The 26,378-nt window shown below is 36.0% G+C and overlaps 1 protein-coding gene across 25 annotated transcripts in view; it reads left to right on the forward strand.

Moving 5' to 3' along the window:
* The window catches only part of Ptk2 (protein tyrosine kinase 2), a 333,580-nt gene that overhangs the window by 169,026 nt on the left and 138,176 nt on the right, over window positions 1-26,378 (forward strand). For 22 of the 25 annotated variants that reach the window (XM_063231008.1, XM_063230987.1, XM_063230989.1 and 19 more), the window contains 3 exons: window positions 12,275-12,354; window positions 12,573-12,635; window positions 24,752-24,806. In XM_063231008.1, coding sequence (XP_063087078.1) covers window positions 12,275-12,354; window positions 12,573-12,635; window positions 24,752-24,806 — 198 coding nt within the window. The remainder of the gene's footprint in view (window positions 1-12,274; window positions 12,355-12,572; window positions 12,636-24,751; window positions 24,807-26,378) is intronic. The other 3 variants (XM_063230991.1, XM_063231004.1, XM_063231014.1) reach the window with 1 other exon arrangement.

The raw sequence follows: 26,378 nt of genomic DNA on the forward strand, positions 1-26,378 counted from the left end.
ATAAGCAGATGTAGAATCCACAAACAAAATTAAGATTTTGTCAAATGCAAAATCAAAATTGTTTGCCAATTGCAAATAAAAACAAACTAAAATTGTTTACAAATGTGTTTCTGAATCGAGATACCACTGTATATGTTTCTGCACCACTACTAGTATAGAAATTGTCTGGTCAAATTGGTGTTCATATTTTTCAACAATTGTTATTTAGATTATGGGACATAGTTTTAGATATGCAAAAGCATTCTTATTAAAACGCTTTATGAAAGAGAGGGAGATTGAAAATGACAGAAGAAAGGCTGGCAGAAAAATACAGACTCTATGAACACCTGGAAAACAACAGATTAGCAAAGAGAAAAAGAAATAAAGCTCCAGGAATCAAGAAAGAACCAGCAAGAAGACTGGAAATCAGAGAACTAGAGAAACTGAAGAAAATGTAGAAAAAAGAACACAGTAATCCGGAATGCTAATCTAACTCGTAAATACAAGGTAAGCCCAGAGGTGGCAGTCCTAGGGAGAAAACAACAGGTCAGCACTAACCTGAAGATCCCATGGTTACTGTAAACAGCCAAGATAGCACAGGGTTTTACTCTGAAAGTGACTCTTTCCATATGGAAGACTAGAGTTGGAGAAGAAATTCACTGTAGCATCTACCATACTTGGGAGCGATAGAATCAGAGGTCATTTTGCAAAGGAACAGGTTTATTGATCAAAACCAAGCTATTCCAGGACCAAGCTATCTGTCAAATGACACAAAATAACTACACTTGAGGAACTATGGGGTCACCCTGTCACAGTGACAGGGTGGGAAAAAAGAGACAGTTAAGAAGAAGGAGTGGGCTATTTGTAGGTCACGTGAGAAGTTCAAGCATTGGGGAGCTCAAGTGAAGCAACTTGAAGAATGTGTTGGCCATTTTCTGTGTTGAGAAGCCAAGCTCATTTTTTTTTCCTAAGGGTGCTGGATCTGAAAGCAATGACATTAAGTCAGTATTCTACTTGGCCCCTCTTGCTGCCTACTTCCCACAGAAATCTCATTGGTCCTTTTGCTTGTCCCACCTGCTGGTGTGACCAGGGATAGGACTCCACTTAGACATTTGCCACATTGCAGGTTATAGGGACATAAGGCCCGCTGCAGCAAAGGAGGCACTTCATGAGGCCATGATGGTAGTCACAGATATAAGTAATGTGGAGCACACAGATAGACAAATACTAAGCTCTGCTGAAATGGAGATAGCCCTAAGGTGAACAGTACACCATTGACTGATGATGCTTAGTGGGAAGGTTCACCCGGGGCTTAGCTTTCATCCAGTAAAAAGTAGACATGGAAGCAAAATAGGCCTTAGTGGTGCCTCACTACTCTCTTATCTGGTAGATGCCAGTACCGTTGACCATGGAAAGAAACTATTTACCCAAAAATACCGAGAAATATTTTGGACTCATTTCTCTTTTCTTTGTCCTTTTATGTTTGTCTTCTTTCATTTCATTTCTTTTTGCTGTGTTTACTCTTTGTTTTCATTATGTTTTGTTGTTTTTCTGTTAATTCTGTCAACCTTTCAAGTGGTTTGGATTTTTGTGTGTCTGGAATCGAACTCAGGACTTCATGCTTGCCAGGCAGGCGCTTACACAACTGAACTATATCCCCGGCCCCAAGTTTCTTTTGTCTCACTTTTCTCATTCCTTTTGTTGTTCAAGTTTTCTTTCTTTCATTTTCTCTTTCCTCCATTTTTATAACTATTAAGCTTTATTAATGTTTAGCCACAGTATTTAATTGACTACACTATTATTGCTGAATTCTTTGCTAATGTTAATGGTATAGTTGCGTTTAGTAGGTATTTACTACGCATCAATATTTGGTTTATCTTTACCTCTACATTATTATTGCATTATTCTTTTTTCTGAAGGATGGTATAATTGTACCTATACCATGTTTGTTATGTCAACTGATTTGTCTTTGATTTTTCTGTTATTAATGGTGGCATAGGTTTTGCTTTTAATTGATTTTTACTGTATACTGATATCTGATTTGTCTTTATTCTGTCAGCATTACTGCAGTTCATTTTCTCCTTTATAAGTGGTGCTGGGCATCAAGTCTCCAAATGTTTAGACATTAAGAAGACCCTCAAATTCTACAGACATTTCCTCATTTAGTGATCGAGTTCTAGTTCTGAGACCAGGTTGTTAAATGAATTGGTTACTCAATGAGGAATTTTATACACTTTGTACAATATTCAGAACAATTAAATGACCAAAGAAAACTCCAACTTGATGACTTTGCTTTTATTTGTATAATGCTTACATGCAGTATTACAGTGTATAGCAACATGATACTGCAGTACTGTTTTCTACAGTATAACCAGCAAAGTTACAGTCAGAATCACAGAACAGTTAAATTGGTGAAGCAAGGTACCATTGAGGGGTACTATTAAAAAAAAAAAAAGATGCTGAGGCTGTATAAACCACTTGTACAGAACTGTAGAGAGAGATCAGTTTAATAAGAAGTCTGAACAATGGCCTTTTGTCTTAAGTCTGAATAGTCATTAAAAAAACAAGGATTATCTGTGTGCTAAATAGGTAAAAGAGAGGTATAAACACCAGAACATAACAGAACCTAGTGATACAAGGAGAGAGAATCTTACTAAGGAGAGCTCCATAATAGTGATAGATCCTCTACCCTAAAATCATTTTGAACCCATAGTGCAAAAACAATAGAAACACGACAAAACATGGCAACAGGATGCTCTTCAGGGGCAGTGAAGCAGAGGAAGCTTTAGGAAAAATTCTTAAAACCAAAATGATTGGGTAACCTACTCAGGACCCCTTTTGGCTCTCTCTCAGAAGCTTTCTTTCTCTCAATATATTCTGCTCTTAACCTCTGTTGTTTTCATTGGACAGAGGGAAGAGTATACTTTTGTTTCAGACAATGAACTGTGTGGGACTTGTTTAGGTAAGAAATTTTTATAATTGCTTCCCCACCTTAGACTGGCCTGACTGTGATTTTACTTACAAATAGAGTCCTTAAAAAAGACAGTCTTTGGCAACCTACTTGGGTCCTCTTCTGTCTCTCAGGCAAAAGCTTTGTTTCTCTCAATAAATATATTGTGCTCTTAAAAACAAAACCAAAAAACCAAAAATGATCATGTCAAGTAAGCTAAAAATGATTTAATCAAATTGATACAGGATTTTACCAATATAATACTTGATGAGCTTAAAGAAGAAATGAACAAAAACTGAGTTAAGGAAGACAATAATACAATACTGAATGACTACTTCTAAAAAGATCTAGAAAGTATAAAACAAAGCAAGCAAAGATAGATGATAAAAATTCAGGGAAATCATACATAGCAGACTTGACCAGTATGAGGACAGTGTTAGAAATAGAAGAGAAGTTGGAGGTGGATCATATACTCAGAGATCTCTAAAAACAACAAGGCACCACACTATGCAAATTGCATTCTGTACCCATTTAGATGACTTTTTAAAAAGCCCTCAATTGAAATAAAGTAAAATAATTAGAAGATAACTCCAAGGATATAATCTATTCATTGAAATCATAGCAGAAGTTTAAGTACAAGAAGCATATAGAACCTCAAATAGCCACAAACAGAAAATAATCTCTCCACGTCATAATCAAAATTGAGAAATTCAATGAAAGAAGATAATAGTAAAAATTGTTAAGAGAAAAATAACCAGTATCTATAAAGTCAAGTCTATCAGAATAAGTTTCTCAGCACAAATCTTAAAGCCTAGGAGAGACTTGGAATTAAGATTTTTCAAGCCTTAAAGGAAAACAATTGTCAATCCAGACTTAAAAGCAAAATCAGTTTTCAAAATTGGCAGAAAAGTAAAGACTTCCATTGCAGAGAAATCCTAAGGAAATACATGACCATTAAAACAAACATTATAGAAAATAATGAGGGAAAACATAAAGACAGGGTGGCCACCAACACCAAAAAGACCAAAGGAAAATACACATCTATCTAGAAGAGTATTTAAAAGAGGGGAGGGTAAGGAGTCAGCAGTGGAAAAGTAATGAATGACAGGATTCAATAAATACCTTACAATGATAACTCATTATCAGTGATCTCAGCTCTCTAGTCAGAAAACTATAATATAGAGGGGCAGATTGGTTCAAGCCAACAAAAAGGATCCATGGGTCACTGTAGGAGCCACAAGAGGTACAGACTGAAAGTGAAAGAATGAAAAATTATACTCCATTCAACTGAAGCCTAAAAACAAGCAAAAGTTATTGCAAGCACTAAATCCCAGTACCTGTGAGACACAATGAAGACAGTTCCAAGAGAAAAGATGTAAATGTGCCCACAAAAAGTATGATATTCCCAAATAAATAACCTAATGATACATTTCTTAGCCTAGAAAAATAATTTCTGAAACAAGGGATAAGATTACACAGATCAGAGCAGAAATTAATATGTTGACATAAAGAAGCATTCCAAAGGATTAATGTATCAAAGATAATGAGTGTTCTGTGAAAGCCCAGGAAGGAAATTTGGGTATTGATGGAAATAGAAAGGAGAGGGCAAGGGAAAGTAAAAAGGATCAAGAAGTGATATATGTATGTACCAATTCCCCCTGGATTAATGTTATTTTCTATGTATCACAAACATTTTTTAAAAAATTTTTTTTTTCTAGAACAAACTTAAGTTTTACAGTTCAGTTTCTAGAAGATATGAGCTAGTCCTAGAAATAGGCATTGTTTAGGAGTGAACAGGTAAGGCCAACCCAGACTGCTGACACAGTTGATTTTCTGTATAACTCTGTTTTCCAGCCAAGGATTTCTTAGGCAACATCTCGTCAGTCTGGAGCTCTTAAATTAGTGTTCTGTGTAAAAACGTCCACTTACCTTGTACATTTCCCATACAACAAACACATATTTAAGAATATATTTTAAAACTTGTTCTATTGAAATATAGTTTATATAGAATAATTTGTACCATCCAATGAATTTTGGCCAGATATATGTAGGTGGCCATAAATATATGTAGATGTGTGTGTGTATGTAATTACTACCAGATTGTGATACAGTACAATGTAAAATAGGGAAAATAACATTGGCAGAATACTGTTGAACTTTTAGATTTTAACGCTGTTGGCAGGCATCCAAATGGGAGTCGTTCTATGGGCTTTTGTCACTGGCACATACATGTAACCACTGTAATGTGTATATAGAACTGTTCTGTGCACACAGACTCCCTGTGGCTTAATAGTAATACCTGGCACCTCTGTAATACCAACAACCACCAATTTGTTCTCTGCTCATGATACTGTCATCTGTTGAATAGACGCGTGTTCAGCAAAAGCAAGCACAAAGTTGTCTTCATTATTATATAATGGCACAGGAAGGGATGGAATTTGGATGCTTTATTCTCTTCAGTAACTTTATAGAAAGAATCGGCTTACTATACCCTGGAATTCAAAAATCTTAGATGAGAATTATAAAATGGTTTTAAAAACCTAAGATACAAATTTTAGAATTTCCCTTTAGATATTGTATGTATAAATAACATGTATATATATTATGAAATCTTCCTTTTAACAATGTATATACTGTCCGGGAGAACATGGCGGACAGATAGCACATACTACGGAGGCTCTCTGAAAGGCTTGGTTTAGAAGTCAGGAATGGTGCGGACTAAGGAGACATAAACCGGTAGAGATATGCTCTGCTGACTCAGGAACGAACTGGGCTGAGAGAAACCAACTTGGAATGCAGTCCTGGTGCTAAAACAGGAACAGAAAAGCCTCAGTGTGGAGGCTAGACCCCGCGCCATTGGAAGCCGCGATTTGGGTTTCCCGCCGCGCCGCGGCTGGCTGCCTTTACAGCGGCTCGGCAAGGAGAGAGACGCGCAGAAGCTCTGAGAACGGGAGTCTGTGAACGGAGTCGAAAACAGGACGGGCAGGGAGGCGTACACTGACTTGTGGTGAGGTGAGTGAGAGAAACTGACACTCTACCACAGTTTGACTCCAGCGGAGGACTTTCTGGGCTCGGGCAGTCCGGCAGTAGCAGGGCGCGGTGGCAACTCCAGCCACACATTCCCCTCTCAGGTGGGATTGGTGAAAAGTGCCTGGCCTGTGTGATGCTGCTGGCGGACTCGGTAGGCTGGCCCAACCCAGATCCCAGAGCCTGACGGTGGCCCGGAGGGGCGACTCCCACGTAGGCTGCCTAGTCCGTAACTCCGTGGTGCGCTGCGGTGGGCGAGAACACCTAGCCAGCGCAATTCGATCAGGCTGTGGCTGACAGGGAGGGAAGCTGGGCCTCCTATGTAAGCTTGCATATATAAGGAACAGAGAACATGGGAAAAGGCAGCAACAAGAAAGGCTCCTCGGCCCCCAATTCTGAGAAACAGGCAATAGCGGACACTGAACCAATAGACATAAAGCACCATATAGAGAGCCTCATAGACCAATTCATGAATGAAGTTATCAACGACCTGAAGCTAGAAGTATGCAGAATAGTTAGAGAAATGCTAAGCACCACCCAGGAAAAAACAGATGATGGAATGGAAGAACAGAAAAGGAGGGGAGAATTGTTTGATGGAGAAAACAGAGAAAGCATAGAGTATGTGAAGCAGGTTCAAAGTGACTACCAAGAAACTAAGAAGTCTATCCAAGACTGGCATAACAGCTTGAAAGAAACTAAGGACAGACTATCTGAATTGGAGGGCAGACTTGTAATATGGGAGAATGAAATGAAAAACTTCTTAAAAATAACAAAGAAACAAACAGCAATAATACAAAGACAAGAAGATGATAAGAGAAGCCATAACTTAAGGATTAAGAACATAAAAGAAGAAGTAGGGACACAAACAAGTGAACTACAAAAGCTACTCACAGAAATAATCCAGGAGAATTTTCCTAATTTAGCAAAAGGTAAAGATACTCAGATGTATGAGGCATACAGGACCCCAGCTACCTACAACACTAACAGAGAAACACCCAGGCATATAATAATAAAAATTCCAGAAATTCAATACAAGAACAGAATATTAAAAGCTGTCAGAGACAAGAAACAGATACCACTTACAAGGGAACACCCATCAGAATTACAGCAGATTTCTCTGCACAAACCATCAAATCACGAAGAGCGTGGGGGGAAATAATTCAAGCTTTGAAAGATAATAATCTCCAGCCAAGATTGAGATATCCTGCACAACTGTCCCTGGAAATTGATGGAAAAACAAGGTGCTTCCAGGATAAAGAGGAACTGGGGGAATTTGCAACCACCAATTCAACTCTACAGAAAGTATTGCAGGATATTCTAAAAAAAGAAAAATACAAAGAACCCAGAAATAGTGGCGGGGAGGCCACAACGAATGGAGCAGAGAACAAAATGAAGAAGACAAACTGACAGCTACTGACAGAAAACGAGCTCAACAGAAATGAGACAGAGAAGATTGGATGATAGAAACAGCTATTTTGGAGAAAATGACATTTTAATAGGTAATACTGATTTAGTATCATCTTGTTTTGAAGTTTCATCTAGCTTTTGTTCTTCTGTCTCCAATGGTCTAAATAGGTTGTATCTTATTGGATTTTATTATGTATGATAGTATAAGCAAAAACATTTTAAAGACATGGAGATTATACAGAAACCATTGTTCATTTTCTGTTAGTCGATTCTAAATACTCTGTAATGCTGTCATTCTCTTAAATGGTTTTACATTGTTTTGATATACTTAATGCTACAGTATACGAAGTTGTACTCAAGGACTTCAAGGAAAGAGTCAATATGGTAACTACTTTTGGGTCGGAATTATCTGGTGGTGAAACACTATTCTGCTTAAATGGTTATGTTTTGATCTGTGCTGTTTCGCTGTTATGCCCTCTTTTTTCTCAATCTCCACTCCATTATTTACTTTTTTATTTTTATCCGTTTAATTAAAGGGAAAAAAATAGCACGATATATTATAGTAACCCCCTTTGACTTTCTATTATCTCGATTTGAAGCCCTGTATTACTCACACCATCTTGTTTTTGACTGATGTTCCCCTATTCTGTTTTGCTGGATAGTATCAGGTTCGAAAGTTTAGGCATCAGCTGTGAAGATAATGAGATTCATTATAACGCCCATTCTCGTTGACTTTTATCTACTTTTGAAGACCTACAATGTCTCCAATGGTTTGGTTTTGTCGGTTTTGTTCTTTACTGTTTTGTTCAATTGTATTATAACTAATGATATTGGCAATTCTATTAGAGATAGCGGGAGGCATTATGGTAACCATTGTTGATCACCTTGTATTATGTTTTTACATTATTATGTCCACCCTTTTGACTTAACCGATTCTGTTCTGTTATGTCACATTTGGTTTTACTCTCTTCCAAAAAAGCAATAAGAACCGTGGGAGCATTGAAACCCAAAATGTGTAATAGTCATTGTACAAAAGAGAGGAAAAGAAAGTGCTCTAAACTATATAACTGCATGTATATTTAAGTGTATAAGATAGAAAATGATATCACAGAGTTTTATTGGATCATTGAACAGAACTGTTTGCAGTATCATTGTTGGAATGTCCACTCTACAAGCTTTAATTTTGTGACTTGAACAATTATTTCTAAGATGGCAATATGTAATCCATTAACTAATGATTTCCTACTGTTCATTTTTTTTTCTGTAAATCTGTATAACTTGTACCCTTTCACTGGTTTTTTTCTTTTCTCCTTAAATAAAATTTTTTTAAAAATGTATATACTGTTAAATGCTTTTATCTATTATGCTTTTATCTAAATGTATATGCTGTTAGATGCTTTTATCTATTATCATCTGTTCTCAATGTAACATCTAAAGTGATCCTTTTTAGATGAAAATTTACCCACTGTTACATTAAATTCTATGTATGTTTTTTTACTAGGTTATCCTGGCACGTGATTGGCATTCAGTGTTTGTCAAATAATGTGTATTCAGTAACATGTTAAATAATACTGAATTGTGACAAAGTGCATGCCTCACTAAGCTAGTCTAACTGTTAATTTGAATAGTTTTATAGTTAAAGTATGAAAAATAAAACATTAAGAAGTCAGTTTTTACTTCTGTACACAAGGTGGGCCACTCTGGTATGACAGGTGAGCCAGGGAGGCTCTGAGAACTAAAGTACTTGCCTTGGGCACTCACTGGTAAGTAACTTATCTAGTTTCCACTTTGCTTACCCTTAGAGGCTCATTCTTTTTCTCCCGCTACCAGATTCTTTTGCTTCTAGTTGGTAAATTTGTATAGTTGTGAGAGTGTTCAAAGAGACCAAAACAAAATGCAGGACCCCATGTGGTAGCCAGAGTATTATGTTGGCATGTGGAATACATTGGAGTAATTTAGGATTGGTATTTTGTATTAGGAAATGTGAGCTGTTTTAATACTAAAAGCTATATTTAATTATATTAGTAAGGTAAAATAATAAACTCAGAAATATATAAATACAATTCTTGCATAATGGAAACAGTCCAAATCTATCTTGTCTGTTACTCCCGTCTTGCTAGAGATCGAACTCAGGACCGTTCACATACTAGGCAAGTGCTCTATCATTGAGCTACACCCACAACCTCTCTTATTTTTTAAGTAGAAAATTAAGATGGAAACAAATTGTTTTAAAAATATGCTTTCAAAGATCTTAGTGTCTGAATGTGGTCCTGGAGATTGAACACAGGGCTTCATGCACGCTGTTGAAGTCCTTTTCTACACAGCTACACCCTTACCTTTTGGTGGTATTTTCTTGAAAGGCTCTTAAAAAGTTAATAAACAATAATAATCTCACTAGAGAAAGAAAACAGTACAATGATAGTGATAAAAATAGTCAAGAGATGCATGTAAAGCTATTAAATTATTTAATAGGAACACAAACATAGATAAAGTATGTTCATGAGAGGATACAGGGTACAAATTGGAGCTTGAGATTTAAGACTGATAAATTCGGATTTTTAATCTTGTTGTTGACACTTGTTTATGTGACCCTATGAAAATGGAAGTTTTTTTTTTTTTTTAAGACAAAGTCTCACTGTGCAGTTTAGATTGGCTTGAACTCACTTTGTAGTCCAGGTTGACCTTGAACTCCCAGTGATTTTCTTCCCTTCTCCTGGCAGTGAAGTTTTCTGATCTTTATGTATGCGTTACTACTGTAATATTAACATCTACCTTAAATTATTGTAAAGATTAGGAATGATGTGTATAAAATGCTTAGTGTAGCAAATACATGGTTCCTGGTAGATATACATTAAATGAAAGCAGTCCCTCTTGATCCATCTCTTCAGGCTTTTCTGAGGTTATAAGACAGAATAATAATAGTTCCACATCACAGTAGTAGTGTGAGGATTAAATGAGATGATACCCATAAATAAGCTGAACATGGTAGGTATACTTCAAAATACATGTGTATATGCTTTAAAGTATAATAGAGCCATGCACTGTTTATTGATAAGAATATGTTCTGAAAAATACACTTCAGGTGTGTAACTGTACCACCAGATGATAGAATCTTATAGGCCCACTGTCTTATAGGCTCTCTGCAGTCATTTCATTGAGCAAAGTAACATCATGCAGTGGGTGACTGTTTATGTTGGTAAGTTTACTCATTCACAAGTGAAAACATTTCTGCTTGGATTAATAGGAGAGGTATAATTAAGAAATATTTCACAAAAGAGATGAATACTGAGTGTGAGGAACCCTAAGACTTACAGCCTGTTCTTGTGATGTGACAGTACTCAGGCTTCAGAGAATTCTCTAGAGGCTAGATTTGGGGTGTGTTTCCTCTCCTCCAGCAAAATGACAAGGGGAATGTAAAGGTCTCTTGTGCTGACATCTCAGCCTCTGTGATCAGTGCCCCATACAGACTGCATGGATTGCCTTTGGTTTCATGCTGTGAGTGTAGGTGAGAGTAGTAGATTGTAGGTACAGGAAAAACAACTTGTACCTTGAGACCATAATGTTAAGTGAAATATCAGTCATATAAGCTTAAATATTACATGGTTTCTTTTATATGAGGAACCCAAAATATAAATAAAGAGCAAGATAAAAGATAGTAAGAAATGGAGATAGATCTTTTGCAAAAAAGAGGGAAACTAAGAAATGGGTGGAGGGAAGGTAAACTCCCCATGGTGGGTAAAATTATTGTATACTTTAAACATATACTGATTAAAATTAAAATTAAAAAGTTGTAGAAATTTGAAGTCATGCTCATAACTGAGAAGATTTTCCTTAATGGTTGTTAAATTATCATCATTTCTTCTTGCAACTAATACACATTTGGTTTGATGAATGAACTATTGCACCTGTGATAAATATGTAGAAATTATAGTAACCAAAATCATCTAGGCAGTTTCATGGGGAAATCCCCTTCAGCTTGTCACTGAGGGTCTCTGTAGCTTCTTTGGAGTCTGCACCAAATGGCTAAGTGCCACTGAGGAGCTCTTGTGTTCTCTGCAAAGTGCTTATGCTGGCTGAGCTAAATCCCCAGCCAGCCCTATATTACTGATGTTTTAAAGGACAAATTATTCAACTGTTAATCATACATAAGACAGCATGACTATAATAGTTTGATTGTGGTTTTTTTCTCTTTTTTTTTGGTACCAGAGATCAAACTCACAACCTCGCACTAGCGAGGCAGGTACTTGTAAGACAGCATGACTATAATGAAAAGAGGGGTTATTTTTCATTTAATGTTACATATGCATAGCAGGTCTAGACTGTATGTTAACAATCAGAACACAGCTGTTTTACCCTTTCCATGCTGTTTGTGTTTAAAGTGCACAGACGTCCTGTAAGCAAACTGTGGTACAGTGTAAATCTGGATTGTAACAGTACATAGTGTGCACAAGCATTGGATCTTAGGATTTTCTTTATGTTAAAACATTTAAAAACTGCCTAGTTTTTTGGTGCTTGCCAATATGTGGCAATCGGCACAAAAAAAAATGACCCATATACAGAGTCCACAAAAAAAAAAATAATATGTACTCACATTAACAGTTCATTGTACTAATGAAATCTGGAACCTAATGGTCACCACTTTGAGCACTTCTTGAACTGTAAAGCCCAAAGGTAATTTTTATTATTCTCATAATACCTCAATAAATTTAGTATTAAGTTCTTCTTTTCCTGTTGTATACATTCTTGGGCAAATTCTGTAATGTCTACAAATTCTGTATTCCTAGTTTTATTTCCAGAATCTGGCAGAGCTATTAACAAAGTATAAATAATATGTAAAGAGTATTAAAAATCTATTGAATACATTGAAAATATACTCCTTTAAAATAGTGATTTCCTGTTTCTCTTTTACAGGTGAAGAGTGACTACATGTTAGAGATAGCTGATCAAGTGGACCAGGAAATTGCTCTGAAGTTGGGTTGTCTTGAAATACGGTAGGTAGGAGCAGTACCTAAGTGTCTATTCACTAATAGTTTTCATTGTTTTTGAAAAATTTCCAGGTACTTTCTTTTTCCATGTAAGACTATTAGTAAAATCTTGAATGAAGTGTGAAAAATTCTGAATTATTACTCAGTAACACTTTCCTCGATTTTTTTATCATTTAATAGCAAAATAGTCCTTAAATAGATACTTTTGTCTTCCTTGATTTTAGACGATCATACTGGGAGATGCGGGGCAACGCACTAGAAAAGAAGTCCAACTATGAAGTGTTAGAGTAAGTGTTATACCTTCAGAGATTCAGAACTGAGTCATTGTTTGTTTGTTTGTCCTTTTGAGACAGAGTCTCACTATGAAGTTCAGGCTGGCCTTGAACTCACTTTGTAGCCCAGGCTGGTCTCAAACTCACAGTGATCCTCTTGCCTCATATTCTTGAGTGTTGGGATTACAGCACATGTGGCATAGAACTAAGTCATTCTTAATTTATCTTGACTATCAGTAAAATACTGACTCTGAAACACTACTATTTCTTAAACTTTTATATCTGGAACATGAAAAGTTTGAAGAAAAAATTTAAATTTAGTTTTATTAGTTAGTGGCTAAATTGATTAATAAATATTTTAAGGCTAGCAGTATATGTAATCTGTCAACAAATATAAACTTTTTGTCTGAATAAGCTTACTGTAGTAGAATGATTCTTCATTTCTAATTTACATTTATTTCTAGAATTACCTATACATTCCTTTTAAATTGTTACTCATGTATAGGTTTATTAAAGATTTTCAACACAAATATTGGTATGGGTGTTAATTTTTGCTTAGATATCAGAAAATCTGGACTATTTACAATGTTTTGGAACAATGAGATTAATTTGTATGCTAGACTGTCACATTAAATTGTTTAAAATATATGTAAACCAAGATGAAGCATGTCTTAGTAACCTTGGAGTTGTGAGCTTCCTATTTTTAAAATTTATTTCAGGAGATGATAATTAATATCTTTTGTATCCTAGTAAAATTAAGCTTTATTTTTATTTGCAGTAGATTAACATTTTGCTAATAATTTTACCTGGCTCCTGGCTTGCTTTTTTTTTTTTTTTTTTTTTTTGGTACCAGGGATCAAACTCATGACTTTGCACTTGTCAGGCAGGCGCTTATACTACTGAACTAAATCCCCGGCCCTGTCTGACTCAATTATTGCTAAAATTTCGTGGTATTTCAGTGATGCTGGTGGAATAAAGTAACATGTTTGTCCATAGCTACTCTGCTGTAATAAAAGATTTCAAATGGCATTAGACTTTCTTTGAACTTGCTAGATCAGTCCAGCTACTCTCACATCTGAAAGTATTAAGTTCCCCATTTTGAAACAAGATTTTGCAGGAGAGATAGTCATTTAAAAATAAAACCGGAAATACATAGTTTAAAAATCTGTTGCAGAGCAAGTGGAATTATTCAAAATAACGCCTGGAAGAAGTAGATAAGTTACAACTGGTACTTCCATAATCTTTCCCAGAGGTCAAGTTGTGACATGCTACCCTGCACATCACCTTATCTCAGTGTTGAAAGCTGGCACACCATTGGACTTCTGAGCGCAGTGTATCACACTATAGCATCAGATTTGTAAAAGTGTGTAAAAGGCACCTGGTAGACATCAAATACCTGATTGTGTTTATGAAGTGGTCTGGTACTTGCATTGTATCTCTTAAGATATCAGAAAAGGATGAAAGTTCAAATTTTTAGAGACCAACTAAGATAATATACACAAAAAAAATTATTTTAAGTATGATTTTTCCTGTCCTGCAGTAGATTATATAGTAATATTGTCTTTATGCCATTAATAACATCTTTTTTAAAAAAACCCTGATCTAGATTTCTTTTTAATTTAAAAATCACCACATTGTTGGGGCTGGGAATTTAGCTCAGTGGCATAAGCGCCTGCCTTGCAAGTAGGCAGTCATGAATTCGATCCCTGGTACCGATAAAAAGGAAAAAGGCAAAAAAAAATTGCCACATTGTTTAACCTAATTTACCTTAGAATTTAACTAATTAATTAATTTACTTAGTGTACCAGAAACCAACTCAGGGCCTTGCACTTGTCAGGCAGGCAAGGCACTGTGCCATTGAGCCATGTCTCCAGCTTTCTTAGAATTTAGAATGCTCTATCAGTGGAATTATTGAAGTCTTACCTTGGACAAAAATACTTTAGTCATTTCAAAAGGACATTTAGAAAAAATAGAAATAGCTTTATGTAGCATTTTGTACTTTGTTGCTCATTTGTTTTGAACCTATTTCTTTACCTACCACTAATTCTTTTAACAATTACCTATTGATTCCTTGGAAATTTAATGTTCAAGATTTAGAAATTAATAATTCAGAAGTTTTGCTCTTAGGAAGCTTATATCTGTAAGAGAAGTTCTTAGAGAATGAAGAAAAATTGTAAACAATATGCTAGAAACTAATATCTCTGCAGCAGTAGAACTTGAGGTCTGTAGTGGTTTCACAGAGAAAGTCTATTTACACTGGATCAAACACTGAGTGGCTTATTTAGTGGATTTAAGATGCACAGAGCAGGGAGTTGTGTGGTGCCAATCCACAAAGAAAACAGTCTGCACGGACGCAGACCTAGAGGGTCAGATGAAGGTTTGAAAAACCTTAGGCTTTTGAGGGTGGAACAACTATGTGTAAGGACAGAGGGAGCTGTATCTGTAGCTCCAGGCCTTTAACATTGTTGAAGAGAAAGGTCTGAATTTAGCCCTGGAGCATTCCTGAACTGTTGAACTGTTTTGGGCTGGACAGTGATAAGAGAATATGTGGTTTAGAATTCTGTATGTGAAATTGGAATTTTATTAAAGAAGGTTACAAATGAAAGCAAGAAATCATTGACTATTCTTCCTTATATTAAGAAATAAGGAGATTTAGAGATATGGACAGAAACAGTAGTTATATGAGGTTAGCAGATATTGAGCCTGTGAGACCTGCTGTGAGTTGCCAGTTGATTCTAGAAAGAAAGGGATTCTAGAACGAAAGGGAAACATCCATAGTATTTCTTGGTGTTCTGTCCTGAGCCACCAGGGATGCAGTTACAAAAAAGGAGCATACTTAAGCAATTTGGGCCATGTTGGTGTTTACTTTTGTGGGAACACTGATATTCTTTAAAATGGAAAGAGAAATGTTAATTTATTTCATTTGTTAAGAAATCACTAGTTCCATCATCATTAAGAATATCTGATGTTGCCTTAATCATTGTTTCTAGCACCGTTCTATAATAAGAGAAATCAGAGCTCCTTGGAAAAATGCCTGATGCTAAGAAATACAGGATAAGCCTGTAGAATCTTACAGTGCCAGAAGGAAGGAAACAAAACAAAACAAAAAGCACTATAGGACTATGTCACACAGACTTCATCTGAAAGGTGTCCCAGAAATGAAAGAAGGAATGATTAGAGCTACAAATTAAATAGCAGCATTAGATTATGACCCAAAGTGTAAAATAATGTGCATGAGTCCATACTAAGATAAGTGAATAAATAAGTAATATAAAATACAGCTCTACAGAAGAATTCCAAATAATGTATGCAGTTCCCTTTACCCTCAGAAAAGAGCCCTGAGATATGGGCTATTCCTAATAATTTGTTTCTAAAAATTATACCATAGTGTGGAAGATAACATTGTAGTAGAGTAACCTGGCTTTGCCAGTGATCAGGTTTTGCATCAGTAATGACAAGTCATGTTTATAGTGCACAACCCTGATATGATGTGTCGACTGTGATACCTCAGCATAATCTAATAATGAGAAAATGTCAGGCATATCCTAGTTGAGGAATATTTTACAAAATACCTAGACATGGGGCTGGGGATTTAGCTCAGTGGCATAAGCACCTGCCTTGCAAGCCGGCAGTCGTGAGTTCGATCCCTGGTACTGATAAAAAGTTAAAAAAAAAAAAAAAGACAAAATACCTAGACATTACTCCTCAAAATTAATCAGAAGCATCAGCAAAACAAGGAAAGCCTGAGAAACTGACACAGGCAGGGGGAGCCTACAGGTACATGGTGATTAATTGCAAGGTAGTATCCTACATGGGATCCTGGAACAGGAAGCATAAATGAGGAAAAATGATGAGCTCTGAATAGCACAAAGTTAACTAATAAAATATCAAATGTGACAAATTGCATAATGATGTAGGATATTAGCAGTGGTAGAAGTACTTGAGTATGGAGTATATGAGGTACTGTTTTTGCAACGCATTTTAAGCGGAGGTTATCTCAACCAAAAAACGTGTGGTAGTACAATTGAAAAGGCAAAAAGCAAGTACATAGTTAGAGTTTATATTCTGAACAAGTCTAGTAGATAGATGGTGACTTAGTATTCACTTAGTATTCTAGTGATTTAAGATTATATTAAACATGTTCTAAAACTTTTGTGGGTTCATTTTTATTTTTACTTTTCTAAATGTACGGACTTTTAAAAAAAACTTTTTTTCCCGTCTTTTCAAGCTATGCTGATCAGAGTGAATGATCTGAGAAGCACCTCTTAAATTTGTGGAGTGTGACTTGGTAGACAAAGGACCCCCACACACCGTATTTTCTATGAAAAAGTTTCAAACATACAAAAGACTAGCGACAGTTGTACAGTGAATGCCCATGTGTCTACTACCCAGATTCTACAATTATTAGCATATTACAATATTTCCTTTATATGTTTAATTCTTATAAATGTTGTAGTGTGGCTTTTTTGTTTGTTTGTTTTTTTGTCTTTTTCATTTTTATCGGTACCAGGGATCGAACTCATGACTACCTGCTTGTAAGGCAGGTGCTTATGCCGCTGAGCTAAATCCCCAGCCCCTGTAGTGTGGTTTCAAAAATTCATATTCTAATCAACTTAGCTGTCCATACCAGTTATTTTGTCACCCTGCATATCAATTAAGGAGAATTCTGTTGAAATATTCACCTACTGAGTAGTTCCACCCATAACTTTTCCCATCTACCCCTGTAGATGTGTTAATTTTTGCTATTTTGAGGCTTTTTTACTTAATCCTAATGTGTGTTTACTTCTTGGTAGTCTGAGTCTGTGTTATTATTCATTGATCCTCTGTATGCCTAATAATACAACTTTTTTATTTTTGGTTGTAAAGTCTGTTTTGCCTTATGTTGTTTTATTTTGCCTATTTAGATTTAACATTGGCCTGATGTGTATTTTCCATTTTTCACCTTCAATTTGTCTGTGTCCTTAGACTTTTCATATGTATCTTATAAATATCTTAGAGCTAGATTCCTTAAATCCAGTTGCCAAGACTTTCTTACAACACATAGGTTTAATATATTTCTGTCTTTTAGGATGAGTGATACATTTGTATTTCATTATGTTATCTTCATTAAATCTCAACCTGAGATTTAAATACTGAGTTTACATGTGTAGTTCCTTGCTTATTTCCTAGAAATAAATTTGTGTGTGTCTATAGACATGTATAATACATCAAGTTCATGTGTTGGTTTTCTTGTTCTAAATTTCCTTCTCAAATGAGTTGGACGTTTATACACTGTCTCTACCCTTTCATTTGTTACTCTTACATTTAAATTTCTATCATAACATGGTCAAATTAGATTTTTAAATTCTTTTAACTTCTTAAACAATATATAAACCGTGGAACACCTTAACTCTTATCTTCCACATATCTTTTCTTAAACCTAAATGTATGACATTCTTGTCACTCTATACAGATACTGCTTTTTCCCTTCCCTGTATGTGTTTTATTTCTTAAACATCCATTTATTTTACTTCAGAGTACCTTCGGTATACTTTTACTTCAAATGTATTGTCGAGATTGTCATATTTTCTCCACATTGTAAAGATAACTTTCTATTATGACTGGAAAAATCTGTCAACATGTCTTCTTGGTTGCTTTCTTTAAGATCTTATTTGTTGTCTTTCATAGTTTTCCTCTTGTGTTGGGCATAAATTTGATATGCTTCTTCTGTGAATTGTATTTTCATTTGGAAGATGTGTGTCATTGTGTCTTTGATTAGTGAATAGAGATATTTTTAACCTTTTTGTCTCTTTAACATTTCTCATATTTTTTCTCTTCCCTCTCAGTGGTAGTACACATTTGTTTACTTTTGTCATGTATACACACACACACATACATGATTGCAGTACATAATGTTTACATTTCCTCATGGAGAGTTGACACATCTACATAATACATCTTAAGTGGGGTATTTTAACACTAAAAAGTTTTTAAGAAGTTTAACATACAATTTTGAAGTTAAAGTACCTCAGTATATTTTTATGATAAAGATACTCAATTTTGAGGATTTTGGAGGAAAGGTAAAATAGGGATGCTATATAAAAACACACTTTTAAGCCAGGGGCGGTGCATGCCTGTAATGCCTGTAATCCCAGCACTTGGGAGGCTGAAGCAGGAGAGTTGTTGCTTTTTTTCACTTGAGATTTAAAATATTCAAGGTCACATATTTAGTTCCTTGCTTATTTCAGTCCAAGGCCTCTGAAGGCTTTCTGTGCTGTGGGTTTGTGGACGTGAATAATGTGTGCAGGATGAGGCATTTAACTGGCATTTGCTTAGCCGTCTCCAGTGCTCTAAGGAGTGTTTGTTTCAGCAGTTTCAATGGGTGGAGGTGGAGCTTGACCAGATGCAGCTAAGAGGAGGCCTCCTGTGCTGCCTCGTTGCCCAGACTGTTCTGAGTGGCCATTGTGAGGTGTAGCACAGTCATTGTGTAGAGAATGTAGTGGAGCATAGCTCTCTGCACATAAGCGTGCTGATTTCCAGAACCATTAAGATACATTGGAATCAGTAGAGAGGTGAAAAGAATTTTGAATTTTAACAAATGGAAGGGGAAAGCAGGCTCCATTACTTAGTAGTTGTCAAAATATTTCCTTTAAAATACAGACTGGTCTTGATTGTATGATTCTCCTGCCTCAGCTTCCCAAGTGCAGGGATTACAGATGTGTGCCACTCTCTCCAGCCTATTGACATAATGATTTGAACTCGCTTAATTTGATATCTTACTAGAGTTTTAGTAATATTATCTTTAAATAATATTTCTAGAAATGGAAATCTATCCTAAAAATGAAAAAAAAAACTGACTTTCACAAACAAGATCACAGGGCCTGAGTGTCATTTAATTGACACTGATTTGCAAGTTAGAATTTAGTTGTTTCTCCCAACAGATTACAAATTAAAATTATTGTTATCAGCTATTTCTCTTTTTTGTTTAAACTTTTCAGCCCACTGTATATATATTTTATATATTATATATTATATATGATATATTTTGAATGTCTTGGTGCATTCACAATACTTATGTCTTGCCATCCTAATATACTGACCTGGTCTGTTAACCTTGTTGTAATTTTTAAAACTTGTTATTAGTATTGTAACTTTTTTTAGTGTCATAATTTGTAAAGCCACATAACAGTTTAATTTCTTGAGATGTAAGTGTAAAATCACACATTTATCAAAGCTTTGCAAATTCAAATACTTTTGGACACTCTGTGGTTTTTTAAAAATTTTATTTAAAGAAAGACTAAACAAAACAGAAAATGGATAGAAATAATACATACATTCAGAGAAAAAATAAACAGTAAGAAATAAAAAAAAAAATACAGTTTAATTAAACATTAAAAAAGTACTGATTTGAAATTGAACACAAGATTTTAAATACCATGGGCCCCACATGTTTTGGTTTTAAGTGTTTGTTATTTTGCAGTGCCTTTCACATTGTGGAAAGTTTGTTTGTCTCACTATCTCACTTGGGAAAAGGGAAAGTATCACATTTTTTTTCTCCTATGCCATGGTCTAATTTAGTGCCTGCATGTTGGACACTTATAGTAAATAACAAAATGAGCATAGGCTGTCTTTGTGGCTTCCAGGCAACAAAATCTGTGTCCTAGCAAATTTTTAACAACTCTTTTTGCTAATCCTGGGAGAAAAGTAAGAAGGATAATGCTTAGGAGCTCACTATTGCTTTATATAAGCAATCCCAGTGAAAGTGTCCTGGTTTAATGGACGATCTGTCCTGGGATGTCTCTCACATTGCTGCTTACCATGCATTCTCCTTGGGATCTTCCTGAGAATCCTGGATCCCTGTATTACCTTTTTTGTGGTATTTATGTCTCTGTACCTAGCATCTATATTTCTCATCATGCCTGCCCTTACTAAGTACCTTCAGGCCCATGGCACAGAGCCCTAGGATAGGCACAGGCCCAAAGTCCTAGATTCATCATTTAAATTCTGTTCTACTCCATGCAGCTCTCTATAATGATGGAATGTTATGTCTGCTCTGCCCAGTTCATAACCACTAGTCACACAGGACTACTGAGCACTTAAGATGTATCTAATGCATCCAGGGACCAAGTTTTCAATTTAATTTTAACTAATTTTAAAATAGGTACATGTACTTGTTCTCACCTAATGTTAATGGTCATTTGTGTGTGGCTTCAAAGGTCCCTCCAAATTGATGTGGGAACTTAATAAACATATGTTTGACAATATTGTAAAAGCCTCTTCTGAGCTAGTTTCTTATCAAATGAGGTTAAGTTCATTTAGGATGTGCTCTTTGGCAGGTAATATAATAATGAATGACAATAAAGGCCAGTATTATTTTCCTTATTATGCATGTATTAGGTGGTGGTGGCGGTGGTGGTTATAAAAAACCTGAGGGGGGGGGACAATTTATAGGAGGAAAGGTTTATTTTAGCTCATTGTTTCAGGGATTTCAGTCATAGTCAGCTGGCCGCATTGCTTAGACCTGTGGTGAAGCAAAAGCATCATGGGCAAAGGGCATGGTAGGAAAGGACACTGCTCACCTCATGGCAGCCAGTAAGCAGAGCAAGTCAGCGAGGAAGGGGCCAGGGAGCAGGTAAAATCCCCAAGGTCATACTTTCAAGATACATTCACTTCTACTCAGCCTCACCACCAGTTTTATCGCCTCTCAATGCCATCACGTTATGATCTCTTAACTAAATTAATCCACTGATGACGTTAGTGCCCTTCTGACCCAGTCCCTTTTTTAGACCCCATCTCTGAACCTTGATGCATATCAGTGAATATGAATCTTTGCAGATATGTCATGTTGAAATATGGTATATAAATTGTATTTATTATGTTATTCCCTTATTGAACAACTGTGTAGCCTTAGCACTCAAAGAAGTTTTATACTACCTACTTGAAATGAAACTAGCGCAGGTTAGTTTGTACCTTGTGAACCAGTGTCAGGCACAGAGTTGCAAGACAGGTGGCCTCAGATTAAAATGGGTCGGCCTACATGTCCTTGCCTGGTCTCCTGAGAGAGGTCTAAGTTTAGGCTTCTCTAATAGGCTCTCCCTAAAATGTGGGACACATCACCTTAGCTGCTTCTTAGAGTGCCCCACCACACTTCCTAAGGTAGGTTGTCTTCCTAACCTGATTAGAGCGAGCCAGAGGTGGTGTTTTTTTTCCCATGACTTTAGCCTCATTTTTATTTTCTCAGTGCCAAATATCTAAACATGTTCTAACATTAAAATAAATGTTAGAAATTCATTATCACTCAAAACTAGTTATGAACTGAAATTGTATGCATGGTAAGCACCGGCCTTAAGCCCCCCACCCAACATAGTAGCTAGTACAATATATACACCTGTAATCCCACAGGCTGATGCAGGAGAATTACAAAATTGAGAGTAGCCTGGGCAACTTATTTAGATCCTGTGTGAAAATAATTAAGAGAACTTGAGATGTAGTTCAGTGGTAGAGCACTTGCTTTCCTATCATAGCAAAATCCTAGATTCTCTCCAGTACCAACCCCCACCCCCACCCCCACCCACACAACACGGTAACAGTCATTATTTTCACTAAGAAATATGCTGTTTAATTTTCCTTGAGATATATCACTCTGAGCTGGGTGTGGTGGTGCACTCCTATAATCCCAGCACTTGGGAGGCTGAGGCAGGAGGATCATTGTAAGTTTGAGACCAGCCTGGGCTACAAAGTGAGCTCAAGGCCAACCTGAACCACATAGCAAAACCCTGTCTCAAAAAGACCAAAAAAAATAAAAAATCACTGTTAGTCTATCTTTAATTTCTTATTAATGACAGAAATGAATACAATAAATTATTTACTGTCTGCTTGATTTTGAGAAAACTAAATAACCAGCTGGACTAATAGAAGTTGATAGCTTCCCATTTGGAAGAGGAATCTCTGCCTTGCTTTTGTCTTCCACTACACACTGGCATGGCCAGTTGCTTTGCAGATACCTACTAGAAGAATGTAGATCTTACCATACGCACATGTTCAAAGCAGAACTGCTGATGCCACCTGTCTGTCTTCCCTGCATGTCCCTTATAGAACGTCATGCTCTCCCTTCATCTCTCACCCCTCGCAGCCCCAGTGACTATGTCAGGGCCACTTCCTTGCACTACTTACCACTTCGAAGCCCAGGCTTGGCCATTCCCCTCCTTCCACACAATGTTAGAGCCTCTTCCTTTTCCACTGTACTTCTTTTCCAACTCTTGGTTTTCGAGTTCATACCTATCATTCTGCATTGGATAGTAGGCATTAGGCATATGAACCAAAGTTCTCCTCATAAGAATAGCTTCTAAACTATTTCTGTAAGAAAGAAAACTGCTCCCCTAGTGTTTCAGGCTCTATAAACACGTTTAATCTTCAGCACCATTGTGTGGGTAGGATTTGGCATCCCCATTTTACAAGTAGCTAACCTGATAATTCAGAAGTCTTAATAGGTAATATAGCCAGATCTACTTTATTGTAGAACCAGATTCACATTCAGAACTCTGTGATTTGAAAATGTTCGATTTGGGGAACTAAGGAGAAAGGAAGGGAGGAGGAATAAAAATGGTCAAATTGTGATAGAGATATGTGCCAGTTCCCAAGAGGAATGTGGTTACTTTGTATCTCAAATATACTTCAATAAAAAAATTTAAAAGTGCTTTTTATTACCAAAGTTGACTAAAAGGAAGTAGATAAGATTCTCAGAAATACTGCTCTAGAAATTCTAAAGTTTTTTCTTTTATTATAGTACTTCTTAATTTTCTTTCCAGCAGTAATTAGCATCAAAATTCTTAAATTCCAAAGACCCTCTATATATTTTTAAGAGGAAACAAAAGGAAGAACCAGATTGGACCTGTTTCCTTTGTTTATATATAATCAAGTTAACGGTTGTAAAAAGGCAAGGAGGGAAGTTACAAACCAAAGTAGTTAGAGAAAAATGGAAAACTCTTTGTTTCTTTTTCTTTTTTTTTTTTTTAATCGGTACCAGGGATCGAACTCACGACTGCCTGCTTGCAAGGCAGGTGCTTATGCCGCTGAACTAAATCCCTAGCCCCCAAAATGGAAAACTCTTAAAGCCTAAGTGTTACATGATAAATAACCAATAAATAAAACCAGGAAACTATCACAGTGCAAAGAAAAAATTTGTAGAATGTGGTAAACATAATAATGACAGTTAAAAAAAGAATGAGAACTGGGCCCAATTTTGGACTTAGAAAGACTGAGTTCATTGATTTAGGTTCTCCCTAATAGTTAGATTAACATAAGGAGTACTAAAATGTTTGGACATATGTTCAACTATATAAACTCTGGCACTATTTCAAATTGTGATTATAAGTCTGCCAGCTCAGTTATGGAAGACCTCATCACTGTTTTTTGATGCTTCCTATTCAATTTATGGTGGCCTTATGTTCACATTGCACTTTTTTGCTTGATCCTTTTATATTTTCTGTGTCTCCTGGATCCTTTAAAAATATTATTTCATTTCCTTACACACAGGTGCCATCTAGTGGGCAAATACCTGTTCCTTCTAATCGCTTTTCTTATCCAAATGTTCTGAGGCTCTTAATTATGACTGGTTTTACAGGCTGACTTAAGGAAAAATTTTTAACTAGGACAAATCACTTGGTTTCTATATCTTTACACTTATGTGAAACTGAGGTGATAAAACAATTAGGTGAATAAGTCCCAAAAAGCTTACTTGAAACATACATTATGATTTTCACAGAGGCAACATTTTAGAAAGTTTTTCAACAATAAGGATAAAAGAGGGCTGAGGATTTAGCTCAGTGGCATAAGTGCCTGCCTGGCAAGCACAAGGTCATGAGTTCAATCCCCGGTACCAAGAAAAAGAAGAGCCCAAAAAAGCGGGGGAGGGTAAAAAAACAAAGATTTTGATTTAAACCAGTTATATTCGTGTTCTCTGTACATAACTAGAAATGATTTGTCCCAATTCCTCCAGTACACTGGTAAATCAATTTCATAATACTTGCTTCCTTCCTGAAAGATATTTGAAGGGATAAACAATTTGAAGTGCTTATATGATTTTGAAGATATGTCATTATATTAATGATTTGGTGGTGGTATTTTTTAATATGCTTCTTTTTATATTTCAGAAAAGATGTTGGTTTAAAGCGATTTTTTCCTAAGAGTTTACTGGATTCTGTCAAGGTAATTAGAGTCTCTTTTTATCATAATCAAATAATGAAATTGTACCAATACCTTTCCCTTCATACTTGTTTTTGAGAAAATAAAATGATGTAGTTTCTCCCTTATATGTAAGGGCTATAATGTAAAAAGATGAGATACTCTAGTCATACTAATAATAAGTAGATTTTTATAGGTGTAGTTTTCTTCCACAAAATGATAGTTTCATTTCTTAATCATATATAATACAACTATAAATAAAACTAAAGTATATAATACAATAATGCAAGGTATTATATATATATATATACATATAAAACTAAAAATGTTATATGCAGTGTCACTTTCACTCAGGTCTTTTAAAGTTATACATATGTTGATACACAGAGGAAAAGGAATAATGTATGAAAGAATTATAGTCATGGAATCATGAATATTTTTTGTATGCAGTGTGCTTTTTCATTTATTCTCTATATGTGTACACTGATGTTCTTTGTGTATGCGTACAAGTATATTTTCTGTCCGTGTACACTTAAGTATGTGCATGTGTGTGAGTGTGAACCAATGCATTCTGAAAGTGTCCTCTCCTCTTTCTACTGTGAAGACTCTTTTTCCATATTAGTAACTTTGGCAACCCTCAGTTTGTATCCTTCCGTCTAGTCCACATTCTAACAGATAACTGGGCCAGAGATGGGGAATTGTTTTTGGATTTTTGAGACAGGATTTTGCTGGGGAGATCAGGCTGACCTTAAACTCGTTATATGGCACAGACTATTCTCAGATTCACAGTGATCCTCTTGCCTCAAGTCCTGAATGCTGGGATTACAGGTGTTACCATCACACCTGACAGGGAGGGAAATTTTGAAACATGTTTTCCCAGCTAATTCATAACCCATATTTAGACATTCAAGTACAAGAAGAAGACACAGACATTGGGCTCAGGGTAGAGCCTAGCTCATATGACCTCTGACATTTACTACCCCTTTGATGTGGGGCTTGATTTCTTATTTCCACAATGAAAAAAATATTTTGTAGAGTTGGCATGAATAGTAATAGTACCTATTGCATAGCAACTCATAGACAGTGGCAGTTACTGCTCATTTTCTATTATTATAGAGGTCTTGTTTTATCTCCCACCAACTGAGGTCCAAGCAGGATAAGATATGTATTATGAGACAACATAGCATAATGGTTTAGAAAACTGGGTCCAAAGTCAGACTGCCTTGATAAAAAGCTTGCTTCAGTGTAAGTTTTTGTGACTTGAAGAAGTTTGTCTTCTGTATTTTAGTTTTCACATCTATAACATATGGGTAAGCCATAGGACTTAGTGGGTTTGTACATTCAGAGTCAGAGATGAGTACAATATTGTGTCCAAGCATGCAAGGAGGAACATCATGTTCATCTCCATTGAATATAGAAGGCAGAGAGATGATGCTTTTTTAGTGTGACTGTGTGACCAATTTTCAGGTGGATTTCACAGCAGTCATGCTTTTGTCCATTCTCTGAACGTAACACAGTTATAATGACAGTGCTTGGGTGACAGCGCCAATATAACTAGAGCAGGCAAACTGTGACAAAAGTCCCCTGTCTCAACCA

Source organism: Cavia porcellus, unplaced genomic scaffold (genome assembly GCF_034190915.1).
Source record: "Cavia porcellus strain 051 isolate PalLab524CR breed Dunkin Hartley unplaced genomic scaffold, mCavPor4.1 scaffold_19, whole genome shotgun sequence".
Classification (NCBI taxonomy): Eukaryota; Metazoa; Chordata; class Mammalia; order Rodentia; family Caviidae; genus Cavia; species Cavia porcellus.